We start from the raw sequence: 15,530 nt of genomic DNA on the forward strand, positions 1-15,530 counted from the left end.
AGCTATGCCCATGTTGTGAGGCACATCTCAGAACCAATCCAAGGGAAACAGAAGGAGCAGCACCCCAACAAGACTTTTTTTCAGCATATGTGTTTGCAAACCAGACCGGTTCCATGACCTGGTTTACCGACTTGTTGGCACAGCAGAGGAGAAAGGATCACTACTGTCCTGGAGCAAACCACCCAGACCCTGCAGATGGTGGAGAGGGCACCAGCACCGGCACTGGCACCATCACCTAGGGTAATGGACTGCCACATCACAGCCAAGCAGTGCTGGAGAAAAATAAACATGTTTCCCTTTATGCCCAAAAGAATGTGCCCAGAAACAATACTCTTCCTGCTTGCAGAGATACTGTGTTATCATTAGTTCTAATGAAGCTCTTTTTTGCTTAAAATGTTCTGGATCTTTTGAATTTCAGTAAAACAATTCCCATGTCTCAGAGGACAATGACTTTTCTGTTGTGTTTTCTTTTTTTTCCCCCCAGCATCTGAGCCAATGCAGCCTTACAACTCTTGAGACACTGGACAATAGAAAATAATTTTTCCGATTTTAGGAGCAAGAAAGTACTTTATTCAGCATAAAAGCAGCAGCTAAAGAACATGAATTGCCACTGGGAGTGGATCCTTTGCAAGACAAACGGCCCCTGGCCATGACTGCAAAGCACTCACTTGAAGGGGTGGCCCTCATCCGTCTTCTGCACAGCCTGTAGGACCGATTTGTAGATTCTGAAGCTAATGGTGGCCGAGAGGCCGGCGAGGGCCAGGTAGGCCACGACGCTGACGACGCTGAACTGGGTCAGGGAGAAGAGCAGCAACAGGAGGCTGCCAAACACGATTCCTGTCTGCTTGATGTCACGCCAGTACAACAGGTCGATAGCTGAGGAGAGAAGACCAACATGTTAAAGCCAGGAGCTGGAAGGACATCGAGGATCACCACCACTGCCATTGCGATGCTCAGGGTCCTCGTGGGAGGGTAAAGGGAGAAGCGACGTTCCTGCTTCCATCAGCATCAACAGAAAGTCCTCAACAGAAGCAGGGAAGTGACTTCAGCGACGCGCTGAGGAAATGACAACTGGTCACCTACTCGAAATCCTTGTATTTCGTGAGTCTGTGTCTGGATTAGATAAGATGGATGAGTGTCTCCAACTGCAGCATGGTGAGTGTCTTGCAGCAGCAAGGCAAATGCAAGCTGGGGCTTGTGTTGTTGCTAGGGTTGTATGGATGTCTTTACCCTAACTTACATTGAGATACTCTGGAAACTGGATTTTTAAATACGTTTTTTGCCAAATGCTTGATCAAAGCATTTTCAAGTTTTGGTTATTGATAAACCAATGAGAAAGTTTGAGGTTAGCCACAATAAACCACTTTGGCATTCAAAGTCTTGACAATATGATCTTGTTATTTCCTAGATTTTGAGAAAGGAAGACCTCTGGTTTTACTACTGTTTAATAATTACGTAGGTAGGAAACCATTTTTCAGATAGGATCTTAAAATACAGAATAAATTCCTTTTGCTCCTGCAAATCCAACCACCTCAGAAACATTAAGAAAAAGGACTTTCTGCTTCTTAGGTAACTTTCCTTGTCTAGATCCACGGGAGGTCTTAGTTAGAACAAAGCAAGTGCATAAAAACATTTTCAACCAATATATTTTTGCATTTTTAAACCAGTTAATTTTGCCAGTGTTTTTCACCCAGTTTGCACAGTTTATTCCATACCTTCCAGCGAAAAGTCTTGCCATCAGGAATAGCCACTACAAAAGCAAACTTTTATGAAACAATTGCTGAATATCCAGTCCACAAAGGTGAATTTAATTTCTTTACACCAATAACCTGCTTCTGAAAGGACTCTTCAGTCAGCCAAAGAAAATGCTCATGACAATCTAAACAAAACAGCTTTAATTTCACACACTGCACAAGTCCTCGTGAACAGCTTGAACACACCACCAGCCAAACAGATTTCATAGATGCCACTTGTCAAATCATTCTGAACAAAGAGTAAATTCAGGAAAACCACAATCTGTCAAAAAAAATTTCCCAAATACAAAAAGAAACAAAATTAATCCAGCCCAGTAGTTCTTATTATCTAATCTCCAAAAATTGTGAGTCACCAGGGCATGTTTGCCTTGAGTCAATGAGCTATGTTACTCATTACTATTACGCATATTAGCATTGCTTTTCAAAGTGATGGGCTCGAATGCAAAAATTGCTCTGGTATTACTGAGCGCTTCTTTCTTCATGCAACATTCATGTCCTACAATATTCCCCATGAATATACAAAATATAATAACTCTTTCATATTTTTAAGTACCAGCATTCAGCCCTGGAGCTGTGGTCATGAGCACACAGGACTAGGTCTATGGGCTGCATGGAAGTCAAGGGACAGGGGACCTTGGTGGCATGTGCTGGAGTCCTAGGTGCTGACTTTACAAATCAGGGACCAGGCCAGAGTCTTTCCAGATATATGCCCAGGTCCCCTTCCTGCAGAAACCCAGGGCCATGGACTAGGGAATGCTCAAAAATGCAGTTACAGCATAGTCAGAACATGCACCTGTATCAGAGGGGTTAGCAGCAGACCCAGCTGCACTGATGCAGGCAGCTGGAGCTCCACAAATTGCTTACGGTGCTGAGGTGCTGGAGTATGCAACTCGCAAACCATCCTCATAAAATGGCATCCAGAATACATGTGTGTAGTTTTTATCATTTTTCATACTCTTTTTCAGTCAAGGCACTGCAACATTCTGCAGCGCAGCACAGCAACTGGTGTGCTTTCATGGCCGAGCATTTGGACAGGAGATATTATCCACAGCCTGATCATTTTTGTACTTAAAATTTCCCCTGTCAGAGTACAGTATTGGAAATTTGTACAAATCTCACTTCCTGAGATAGTTACATTTTATATCACACAGTATCTTCACATTAAACGAAATGAGCACAGGTGAGCTACCTCAGGATGCTGTACATGAAACATCATCTCCTGATGAGAAAAGAAGGCCAAGCACCAGGGGAAAACACTGCCTGGGATGCAGGCAGTAGACAGGCAAACAAATAAGAGCTGAGCCAAAAAATACGAAAGCCCACTGCAGTAGAGTTCCCTGAGTCAATTCCAGTTAATGATAAGACCCAAAATTTCCCTGCTCACTGCAGGGGGGTTGGACCAGATGACCTTTGAGCGTCCCTTCCAGCCCAATACATTCTATGACTCTATGAGGAACTGAGCCCTCTTGCTCCCTTTCGAGGATCTCCCATCTTGTATTCCTGCAAACTGGAAGTGGGCTGTATTCTCACGCAGAGAGAGGTCAAACTGCATTTTCTCATTCCCCTCCACAAGGAAGATGCTGAATGACTCAAGACAGACTTGACCAGATGTGTGTATACCCTAAAACTTGCCCCTTTCTGCCATGAAATGACTGGGATATTTACTAAGCTGTGTCAGGTAAGGAAAGACTTGCCACAACTCAGAGCAAGATGGACAGAGGCCAGATGACACAGTCCTGGGGCTATGTGCATGCGTGACAGAGGAGATGGAAAGGCAGCTGGCCTCTTTCACCAGCCAAATGAGACCTAGGACAGAGGGATCCTGTGTCTTTTAGACCTGAGGCAAATATTTCCACGTGCACGGAAAAAATATGTGCCAACTGCTAGGTGGAAAGTCTCAGCACAGAGGAGGGAGATACGAGCTGAATGATTTTTACCCAGCTGTTCCAGTGCTGGGGTCCAGCCCAGGAATACAGCCCCCCCCCCAGCCTCCAGTACGTCAGTTAGGCTTTTCAAGGGCAGAAACCAAATCTGCCTTCTCCTTGTCTACCTCGCAGGGACAGGGAGATGCTGCACTGCTGCCATGTCCAGCTCTTCAGGCAGGATTTACTGTTCCTGCAGTCATTCCTCCTCCTCCTCTCTCTTCCCAGGGAGAAGGGGGTGAGGCAAACTGCCTTGCAAAACGCGGTGCAGGAGGGATGTGAACCTCATGGCTCCATGGGCAGGGAAGGGGGACAAGTCCAGAGCTAGAACTCCGTGGAGACTTGTGGGGTTCAGCCATGGTCTGTGGGCTTCCCTGGAGGAAGCAAATACCTGACGATGGGCTTCAGGTCTTCGAGCTGTATCAGTTCCCCTGGAATTTAGATGCTGCTGAAAACACCTGAGCTACTTGTCAGATCCATGTTTGCTCCTGTAGTTGCAGCTTCAGTCACTTCAAAGGCTTTTCACATTATCAGAACAGAATAGAATAGAACAGAACTATTTCAGTTGGAAGGGGCCTACAACAATCATCTAGTCCAACTGCCTGACCAGTTCAGGGCTGACAAAAACTTAAAGCATGTTGTTAAGGGCACCGTCCAAATGCCTCTTCAACACTGACAGGCTTGGGGCATCAACCACCTCTCTAGGAAGTCTGTTCCAGTGTTTGACCACCCTCTCAGTAAAGATGAGAGGATGGTGAAACATACTTTCCTCCTGCATTTCCTTACATAAACAAATCTCCCCAAAAAGCCAGCAAAGGCGCACTGGGTGCAGAATCCCCTAACTGAGATCCTTTGTCTGGCTTCGTCAGGGTGCGATTTTCTCCTGTAACCGTTTACACCAGAGCAAAAGTACCTGTCACCAAGGGGCAAAGGAATGAGAAATTTGCTCCTTTGCCACCAGGTGAACCCAGAACTGGGTACGTCAATCCGCTTCACATCCTTTTTTTAATTCTGTATGGGAACGAAAATGAAAAATGAGGTTGTCTACCACACTTATACGTCTGCTTTGAGTTTCATCTCATCCTAACTTCATATAAAACTGATCCCGATAGCAGACAACTCCCTCAAACCCTTTCTGACCCCATGGGCTTACTGTCCTTCAACAGGTCACAAAACATAAATGGTGGCCTGGTCTTTGATGAAGGTAGCTACCTGTTCATGCCTTTGCCCCTTCCTTCGCATGCTGAAGGGATGACCACCCAGGCTCAGACCAGCCTCCCCAGCACGTGGGGACACAGTGAGTATGAGGATGGCAGGGCTGGGAGCTGAGCTGGAGCTGCACACCTTCACACACACACCTCTCTACAGAGCCACATGCCAGCACGCGCTGGCCCCAAACTCAGCCAGGCTGAGACAGGCTTCGAGTCCAACTCTTATGTAGGTACGGCGTTCCCCAGATAAATTAAAGGAGAGGGGATCCCTCACAGCATGAGTTAATGACGTAATAATTAAGTGTTTCGGGCAATCTGTAGAGAAAAAATAAAAGGTCCTAGTGTGGTGAAGAGTCCTGCAAGCTCTGGGTGTGTTGCAGACAGCGTGTGTGTGTGTATGCGTGCACGGCACTGCCCAGACCCGACTACAATGGCATGGTTCTGAGCCATGCACACTGAATATGCATGAAGCAGGAGGCTGGTGCCACGTGAGCCTGTTGATATGTGATGTGCATGCAATTGGACAGCGGGTCAATCTGCCTGGCTAAGCAAGATACACTTCTGAGAGTCAAAATGCCAGCTTCAGACCACCTGAGGTTTGCAGCTAGGATTTGCAAACAGGGTTTTGGAAAACAGGCCTTTGAAATCAGCCTCGGCTTCACCGAGGTCTGTGTTCATTCTGTTTTGAAAATCCCAACTCTCAAGCCCTGACCATGCCCATTAACATGCAGAAGCTGTTCAGTTGTAGCTTTCCGTGATCTCTCGTTAGCCTCCTAGAAGGAGAGAAGCAGCGTCGGTCACTTTGCACTCTTTCCAGTGCAACACAACAGAGCTCCGGTTCATTTGTAGAGGCATAAAAGGGCTCTGGGTTTTGTCAGAACTGCCTCAGACTCAAAAGTATTTGTATTTATTGAGGAGGACTTGCCAGCCATCTCTAAGACAGCAGCGCTGCAGGTCACCGCAAATGCCTTTGAAGAATTTTTCTGCAGAAGCATGTCTCATGAGCTATTTATCTGAAAGTGTTGCCTGACAGCTCTTTAACTAACAACAGGACTTGTAAAATGTTACTCAAGTAGCCTTTTATTTGAAAGAAAAAGTTTCAAGGGTGTCAAATCAGCTATACTTCATGGTATAACTTGATCTCATTAAACTAGCCTAAGTCCTCCATTTGGGGCCAACCCCCAGACTAACGATGCAGAAAGGTAAACTGAATGATACAAGCAACCACCTGTTAATATGAGCTGGTAAATACCCATGTTTATGAGGCAAGCTAAAAGCAACCTCACAAATATAAGTAACGGCAGCAGCATGCAATGCTTCCAGCAGCAAGGAACTGGTCCTGAAGATGGTGCCTGAAAGCTCTCCCAGTTCTTGTCATAGCTTTTAGGAGAAAATATTTCTGCTCCTCAATATTTGTCATCAAAAAAACCAGAAGACAGACCTGGGGGCTGAAAAGAGCAGTGCTGGAGGCAAAGGGTCAACCACTTGAGATGGCTGAGGTGGACTAAGTGGTGATGCTCCTGACTCCATTCTCCTCAGGACCTGGTAGAAACATGAGGACTGGGCTCTGGTGACTTATGTGGTCCCTAGAAGCACCGTGGTGTGGGGCAGCTGCAGCCCAAGGCTCCTGAGTGGAGATCCCAGAGGGAGAACAGAGAATTCAAACCAACTTGTAGCTAAAATGTCCTCAGACCTTCAGACTCCTGCATGATTATGGTTTTGAAAAATAGTTTTGTAAGAGAAACTGGAATCTTTCCATTCCATGTCTCAAAGAAAGCATTTTAAGATGAAAATTAATGAAGAACAACTGAGCACCAACTGGACAAATAATATCTTCCCCAGCTTCTCCCTCCCTTCACTTGGAAACCCCTGTTCTCTCCTGACTTTGCAAGTTTTTCCTCTACTGCAACGACCATATGAAAAATGAACATGCACCAAGCAGCATCTACATGGAAGTTACTAGAAAAGTGTGTGCAAACTCCTTGTATCCAACCTTCAAATGAGGCCCATGAGCACTGATTATCAAATACAAGGTTATATGCTCTTCAGCATACTAATAACACCCTTGGATGTGATTAAGCTGCCCTCCCCACAATGGAGGTCCCATTGGGACTCCTTAGGAGGTAAAATCAATAGGTTGAACAGCTTCATTCCCTATGTAATATTAGTATTAATGAGAAGTGAGAAAAATCTGTCTACACACAGCCTTTAATCCTGTATACAGTGTAATATTAGGACTTCATAAATATAAATGACTTCATAAGGCATTTCTCAGACCTACTGGAAGGAAAAAGACCAGGAAACATAATTTAAGAAGGGCAATCTTGTTTACAGCAGTGTTGCAACAATATTTGACAACAAACGTAACAAAGCTGTAAGTCTCTGACTAGAAGTAAGTGTTGCTCACAGTCAAAGAAATTACAGTTTGCAGCTTTAACCACGGGCTGCAGGACCAGGCTTTCCCTGTTCTCACCCATGAAGGATCCAATGTGGTCATTGCTCCCCTCCCCACAGTAGATCTGATTCAAATGTAATACAGACGGATGCACCATTTAATGAGCAGTCTGGTGCCTTCAGGAGACTGCTGTGATTAACAGCAGAGCCAAGACAGAGTATCTGTGCTGTTTCACGAGGCATATCTCTTTATTCTTTATCTCTAGCCTTGAAGGATCTCTACATACTTCTTCTATCTCTTGTACACGTTTTGTCCATTAAACTTCCTGTCCTCAGTTCCGTTTTACATCTTTATCATCCACCTGCCCCAAGACTCAACTTGAAAGTTCAGACATTCTTGGTCCCCAAGCTCTGATGAGAGGAGACCTGGAGCTGGAACAGGACCAGGGAAAAGGAAAGTCTTCATACAGGATGCCCTCCACATCATATCCTACTCCATCTGCAAGATCAAGATATGAGCAAAAAAAGATTGATTGATTGCCTTATGTGAGGCACCACAGTGGGCTTGAGTAGACAGAAGAGGACTGGCAATAAAAAAATCAGCCCTATGACCACACCGCACACAAGTCTATTGTAGTATTGTTGTTGTTTATTATTGTTGTTGTTCTTGATTTTGTTTTCACTATTATCATTTTCACATGATCATTTTCATTATTATTTTAAGACCAGGATTTAACATAGCGTCAGGAGAAAGGCTCCCCGTCATGAAACCATATCACTACTTGCTTTGACCAGTTTCTATGGAGGATGTTATTGCTCTCACTGTCAGTAAGCAGAAACCCAGGAGACCATGGAGACCAAGCAGAGTCCCTGAATGCACATAATGCTGTGCAAATGTTAAGATTATCCTGAGTTGCTCCTGGACAAAAATAACAGACCTGAACCGTTTCTAACTCTATACAAACATTTGAAAATCTGCAGATTTTCCAAATTAATGGCTCAGACCTATGTTATCCATGAGAACTAAATATGACCTGGAGAGAGTATCCTTTCTGATATCAAAAAAGCCTTACTAAAGCTCACTTCAGAGACCTAATGAAAGTAAAAGCAGTCCTCCGATGTTGACTTCAGCTATTGCCCTGTCATCACCTTCTTTCTAGACTTTAAATTACTCATGAGGGAATACCTTCAAACAAATTTTCAGGGAATTTTCTCCTTGTTCTGGCAATGAAAGAATATTCTCCATCTATTCTTAAAAGAAAAGAAAAAAAGTTACGTTCTGACACGGCATAGCAAGTGTGTAAAGCACATTTTGGCAGAGCTATTGAAATCTCACTGATCTTTTGATACCACCTAGGTCAAGGTGTTTGCTGGGATGGCTGGAAGTGTGAAGCTCATCTAAGAGAGTTTGTCCTCTAACTTTAAGCTCTTGATCTTGCAGTCATATTGCCCTCAGCAGGAATGTGCTTGAGGAAGCAGCAACAAAAAGCCCAAAAGTAAATCTGAAAGTGGAAAAGAATCTTGGCAAATTCCATTCAAATTTCACCATAAATCAACTGTGAAATTAGGAAGCCAATTGCCCGTAACTGTAGTTTTGTGAAACTATTAGCTAAATTGGTTACACCAGATGATGATTAGGTTCCAAGATTTTAGCTCTACTAAGGTCCAATACAAGAACAAACTACCAGGACACATCTCTAGCTGCTGAAAAGAGGGACAGCTCACTTGAGCAAGACAAGTAGATCGCAGCTGAGAGTTCAGCCCACAATATTTTCAGGAAAGCACTGAAAGTACGAACTGGCTGAGTTATGTTCTCATGATAATAGCTGTAGTTAGACAGACTTCGGAACTGTCAATAAGGTTATAGATTAATAACATGCAACCCTATTATTGCCACTGAACTTCTTTCTTTATCAGTCTTAAAGTGGGGAATGTTGCCATGAATAGTTGGTGCAGCTTCTCAGCACTCTTTGGAAACCAACTGATACATCAAGTAAGCAAGGAATCGGGTCCTCTGGAAACACCTGCCAAGAAAATGCTATTCAGTAACTCCAGTCCCAGAGAAATTATGTCAGCTAGATGGATTTGATGAAGTCTGCATCCTTTTCCACAGTAAGTTATTCTTATGACATGGATATTATTTAGGATCATTTCTATGAACTGTTCCAAGGCCTTTTTCTCTGGATCTTTCAGATTTTCTTTTTTAATAAGCCTTGCAGGAGGTTGCAGCTGCAGGAACAAGCGTGTCACTTATGACCATCCAAGAGCTGGCAAACAGAAGAAACAGTGGAAGAGGAAATATTCATGGGGACAAGTGTACTGACATCAAATAGCTCCACCAAATTGGGGTGCAAAGACCTTCCTAATCCAGAGAAACCAGCAAGGTGTGGAGATGAGGCCTGCCAAGCTGGGCCAAGTCCCTGGAGCAGGTACAGAGGCCTGCTCCACCACCTGAACCTGGAGGCACACGCGCACTGTCATGCATCACGTGGCTGCCACTTGCCACAGGCTGTTACACGAAGGCCGACATCAACCAGCGTGCCCAGTCAGAGATGTTTCTCCACACATCCTTGCATTACACAGGGCTCCATCCCTGCCCACTTCAAATGCATCGCCTTCCAGTGCGAAAGATGACCTGGGTGTGGAAGCCAGCTGCAATTCCCCAAAGCCGCCTATGATAATATTTTGAATGAAGCACGTGCCCAGGAGGGGTGAATTGCTCTCCTGCTCCCCCGAGGGGCTGTATCATGATCTACCATTGACATAATCATGCTGTACCTGCAGGATGGGCAGGTAGAACACATTGCAATATTTCTAAAGGCATGTAGCAGCATCAATTGCTTCATTACAAGGAAAGTAACAGTATGTTGATTTAGTGGGGCAAAGCCAAAGCTTCACCAATTGTCCCTGCAGCTTCTCAAGATCCCCACCCAATTTTACACCAATTACAAGTACTATAAGGGCAAACTAATGATACAGCTAGTTGCAGGCTTGACTGTTTATTAATTAAAACTTACGTTAACCTCAACGTTGTTTTTCCATAATTTCAGTAAAAATATGCTCTGTATTTACCAAGGTTTGCGTCTGCATCTGTGATGTTCACAGACACATTCCAGAGTTTTCAGAGACAAACCATAATTCCATTGATAATGTAGTTGGCAAAATTATGCAACTCCAGGTTTGCATGAAACTGATATTCTGGGTTGAGACAGAGACTGTATGAATAATAGATATTAAAAGAATCAACCTATCAAGTCTTTCGTCTTCATTCTTCTGAAATTTAAATTCCTTCTATTTTATCTGGGATTGATCAAAGAATTTTGCCGACAGAAATAATATTCTACGACTGTTTCATGTTTTCTGCAGGATCATTTTTGAATCATAAAGCTCCACCCAAGAAAAAGAAAAAGATATGCAAATGATGTGGAAGTGAGGCAAGTGATTTATTTCAGCTGCGTTGATTTTTTTCAGATCTGGGGTTTTTTTTCAAATCAGCATGGGATTTATTGTGTCATTTAATTTTCAGCAAATCTACCTCTTCATTTCAAAAAGGAGAGCACAGAAGAAGAAAAAGCTCACTATTATTATTAATTATTAATTACACAACAGCAGCATGCCCTTTGTTATTTCCTCCTTTTAAAATTTATGAATAAATATTATTTTTTCTGATAAAGAGGGTAAATATTTAGTTTGCCTCTAAATACAGGTGGTTCAGCAATCTGACTCAGCAAATTAATGTTTTTATAAGGATCAGCAAAATATTGAGCCTTTTTGGGGACAAAACAAACAAAAACCCCAAACCCCACCTAACAAGGAAGTTTATCTGCAAATCTCAGATGAAAAGACCCTGAAGTTTGGTTCTGGCTCTCCCATATAAGCTTAACGAATCACGCAATCCTATAGAAAGCCCTTTATTGAGGTATGGGAAGCCTGAGCTGCTGGAAGCTGGCATTTAACAGGTGCATCTGTTTACTTTCCAGCTACTCATCTTCCTTAAAAAAACCCCTCAGACCGTAAATACGATTAGATGCTGAATTCACAACGCAAAAATATCAAGCTCCCTAGAGACAAGTGTCTGTCTGAAAGATCTCCCCCTGTCCTCCCCTCCCCAAAAAACACTTTAGGAAGGTTTTCTGGCTTCTGTTACACTGAGCTGTGTTTACGAAACTATGTCCGCAAGCATCCTGGACCCTTTAAGGAGATGATGCTATAGAGTAATCTCTCTCCCAGGGACCCTGTTGTGAGCATCAACACCATGTACTGTCTATTCAGCATAAACATGCACCTTAAAATTAAAAAACACATTCAAACAAAGCCTGCCCAAAGCAGAGAGCAGCCTGCCCGGCAGGATCAGCCGCTAGCTTTTCTCCCTCTAATCTGCCCACCGAGCAGCGTCACAGAGACTCTCTTTTATCAAAACAAAGGCTGGATGCTGGCTGGGAAGTGTGAAGCTGACTAAAAATGGCTGAAAAGCTGTCCGAGGCACCCGGGAAGGTAGCCAGCCCCACCCAGCGCAGACACCGACCCGCTCAAAATAAGCTGAAAATAAGCCCAAATGGGAGATGCTATTGTTCCCCTCGCCTGCTCAGCAGCAAGACAACATCAATGCAATATTTTGCCCCGAAACGGCTCAGCGGAGTGTTCGAAAGCACAACGAAAGGATTAATTTTTTTTTTTTTTTTTTTTTTTAAAGCAATCCTACAGCAAAGTACAAAGTGGGTGGCAATGCCGCGGCCGCCTCGGTGCTATCGCACTTCTTGCCGAAGCTGCGTTTTCTTTGTGTCGACGCTAGGCTAAGCCCTCGCTATGGGTGTGTCCGTGGGCAGGATGCACTGAAGCGCCCAACGCAACCGCCTCGAACCCTCGCGAGCCCGAACAGGCACAAATTCACCGTCACCCGGCTTTCCTAAAGCCCGAAAGGTATGAAATCATGCCAGCGGCAGCCCGACGGAGAGAGTCAGGGATGAGAAATGACACCACTAACAGCAAGGGCGGATGCTTTGGGAATAAGCTGCAAGGTGGGAAGGAAGGTCCTGTATCCTGGATGCTTTCAGGGTGAGACAGCTGGAGACGGGAGAAATACATTCAAAGAACAGAATTAAGGGCTTTTTATCTTTCTTTCTTAAATTACCCCTAAAGAAAAGCTTCACGGGGAGGGAGAGAAAACAGCATGCAAAGGCCCACAGGTGAACAATGCAAAAATGGATGGATCCTGCCTTTGCCTCCTCTGACATGCAGTCCTTCTAGCATGCAACACTAGAATAGATATAATACCCTGACATTTCCAGTTGCTCCAAAGACAGTCCATCTTGGTGGAATCGGCACTGGCTTGCATCTCGGAGAGCTGAGGAATTGCCGGTCCTTTCGTCGGAGGCACTGCGTTACCAGTCAGGCATTCCCGAGCATGGGTGGGTTAGCGGGTATCGCTCCCGTCTCCCCGCTCGGCTCCGGACTGATGCTGTAAGCAGCACAGGCGGAGGGGGGAGGGCATATTGTACGCGCTGCGGTCTCCACTGCAGCAAATCAGCAGTGTGATGTGGTTGCCCTAGGGAGCAGGCTCCTTTGAAAAGGGGATGCAGTCCCCTTTCAAATCAAAAGCTTGCGCTCGGCAAGCTTAGCCTCCCAAGCCATCGAAATGGTTAAGGCAACCTGACGGCAAAGAAATAAAAACAAATTGGGTGTGGGTGGAGGAGGGGGGGGGGGTTGGCGGGGCGGGGGGGGTGAGCAGCGTTTCCTACGTGGCTGTATGGTTGTGACTATTCGTGTTCCAGAAATTTCTTGAGAGTGATGAAGTCTGATCTTTTCTTCATTTTTTTGTGAGGGCCAAATTTCACCCAGCCCCTCCAGGTTTTGATGCCCCCCCTCTCCTCTGCCCAGCTGGGTCAGGTCGAGGAGCAGGCAGGAGAAAAACCAAGGTCAGGATCCAAGCCCAACAGAGCAACCCCCATTTTTTTCAAAACTATTCCAGAAACAGAAGAAAATAGCAGAGTACCCACACCACCAGGGATCACCCTTCTGCCCCTGCAGGCGTGAGTACCCACGGGCACGGGTGACCCACATGGCCCCCCAGCCCCTCGTGCCAAGCCCTGCTACACTGGAATGCCGAGCACCGCAAGCTGCACCCAGGTTAGGGGGTGCGGGGTGTGAGCGCTGCCTCCTCTCGCTGCTCGAAGTGCTGCATAAACCAGGATTCGAGGTGCAGGTATACAGGACAATTTGTGAAAAAGCGTGTGCTCTCTGTAGTAACTGTGAGCCCACTGTTAGCTTGATTTTAACACCAACCCCAACACTCCTCCACCCGTAAGACACTGCCTCTGCCTCAGTTTCCCCATCAATAAACTACTATAAGTAGCCTTGCAGAGACGTCATACTTAAGCAATGACCATATTTGACAAATACTGGGAAAGAAAATGTTGTCCACACAACCTGTTTGCCTTTTCAGATTTTGGGGTGGTTATTTATCACAAAGGAACTCCAAAAAGTCACCCCATTACACTGGAGAGTGACCTAAGATACAGCATATCAGACTTTGTCCAGTCATTGCTGGCCAAATGATCCCAGCTGGGGACCTCTCAGCTCTGAGGCTGTATTTATTCTTCTAGATCACGCTATATTTTTACTTTAGCCATGTTATAGTAAGTTCAGCTTTTTTATACAGAAACACACCAGCACAGACACAGTGGGTCACAAACACATCAGTATGGGGAACCAAGTTTGAACCTCTCTGCTCTTTTGGCTCCAAAACCAAACTGTCTTTACTGCTGGAGTTAACAGACATCTCCAACTGGCAGTAGTAGGTCACTTATCCTTCCCTCAGGTAACACATCTCATAGAAGAAAGCCAAAATTTAAGGACAGATTCACCACAGCGTGATCTTAACCCTTACCTAGGAAACTCTGCTGGGATTACGGAGACCAATAGCTATTGTTCGTGTTTCAAAACCTGCTTTGAAATCCCCAAAAAGACTTGCTTAGGCTTGAATCCGGCATCTTCAGTCCCATAACAGGGAAATAATTAACTAATCCATGCAGAACTGGCTTCAATTGCATATAGTAATATTAAATCATCTACAAACAATGTTACAGGTCTTGATTTTGTGTACTTCCTGGCTTTGTTAAAAAAAAGGAAGAAACAGGTTGGCAAGGGATGATTTCTCAGCATATACTGATTGGTTTAGACCTTTTGTAAGAGCAGAAAATATCCCTATTGATATGTTTTGAAGCTCTGCAATGGGGTTCCCAGCACCAATCCATAATATGAGGTATTTACAAGCAGTGTATGAAACAGAGCTGTCATTAACGTGAAACTCCTAAATCCTGAAGTCCCTGAAAAAAAGCCAAAGACACCTCAAACTTAGTGCATCAGTGAAACTCACGGGTACTGGGAGTGTACCACCAGCAACGCAGCAGTGAGAAGACTCAAAACCTCTGCTTAGCCTCACTGTGACCCGCATTTCTCAGCCAGGTAGAAAAGACAAATTCCCCTTGGACAGAAGAGAGGTCCATCTACATTTAACAACCTGGTTTTGTATGAAACAGTGATTTCTCCTTTCCTTCATTGTTGGTAGGTATTTTTCTTGCCCCAGACTTCAGGTCTCCATCTCCTTCCCCAGGCTACCAAAACTGAGCCTTACCATCAGTTTTCCTGCTTAAATTCTTACTTCCCTTTGCAAAAGTGTCTGTTCAGACCTGGCCCTTGTGATTGTACTGTCCCACGCTACTTCCAGAGCTATTTTAATTCATGGGCACCAGAACCCATCGCTTTACCACCAGTAACAAGAACAACGCATTTGTGTCAGAGAAGGAACGGTGCTGGAACTGTGAGGTGAACATACTTAGAAAACTCAAATGGGCTGAGAAGGTCTTCCAGCGTGCACTCACTTGTCCCAGGAGCCAAGTCAGGTGAGGGACAGAGGCAGCACCCCCTCTGACAGACTAACACTGTATGTGTGTCTACATAGCCGTGCACAAAAAGTTTAACAAAATCCCAATCAGCACTGGGTGGATCCAGGACTAAAATGGCAATTGATATAAAAAATGTGTTTCTACAATAAGAATTGAAATTATGCATTCAGTTAAACAGTGAGCCAGAATTAGGGCTAAGCAGTTGGCCATCAATAGATTGAGGGTGCGAACTACTTCTTTGCAACAGAACTAAACCAGGACCACCAACTAAACACCTACTGAGCAGACGGGAAGGCACAAATAAACAGCACTGCCTGGATCTTGAAAGGGTGAGACATGCACAGG

At 44.8% G+C, this 15,530-nt stretch overlaps 1 protein-coding gene across 3 annotated transcripts in view; it reads right to left on the bottom strand.

Moving 5' to 3' along the window:
- RTN1 (reticulon 1) overlaps nt 1-15,530 on the bottom strand; it is a 120,954-nt gene that overhangs the window by 3,700 nt on the left and 101,724 nt on the right. For 2 of the 3 annotated variants that reach the window (XM_086462772.1, XM_086462771.1), the window contains exon 4: nt 669-876. In XM_086462772.1, coding sequence (XP_086318898.1) covers nt 669-876 — 208 coding nt within the window. Of the gene's footprint in view, nt 1-668; nt 877-12,555; nt 12,617-15,530 lie in introns of those variants that run through there. The other variant, XM_009950954.2, reaches the window with a different exon arrangement.

The sequence above is a fragment of the Leptosomus discolor genome, chromosome 3, assembly GCF_034619465.1.
Source record: "Leptosomus discolor isolate bLepDis1 chromosome 3, bLepDis1.hap2, whole genome shotgun sequence".
Classification (NCBI taxonomy): Eukaryota; Metazoa; Chordata; class Aves; order Leptosomiformes; family Leptosomidae; genus Leptosomus; species Leptosomus discolor.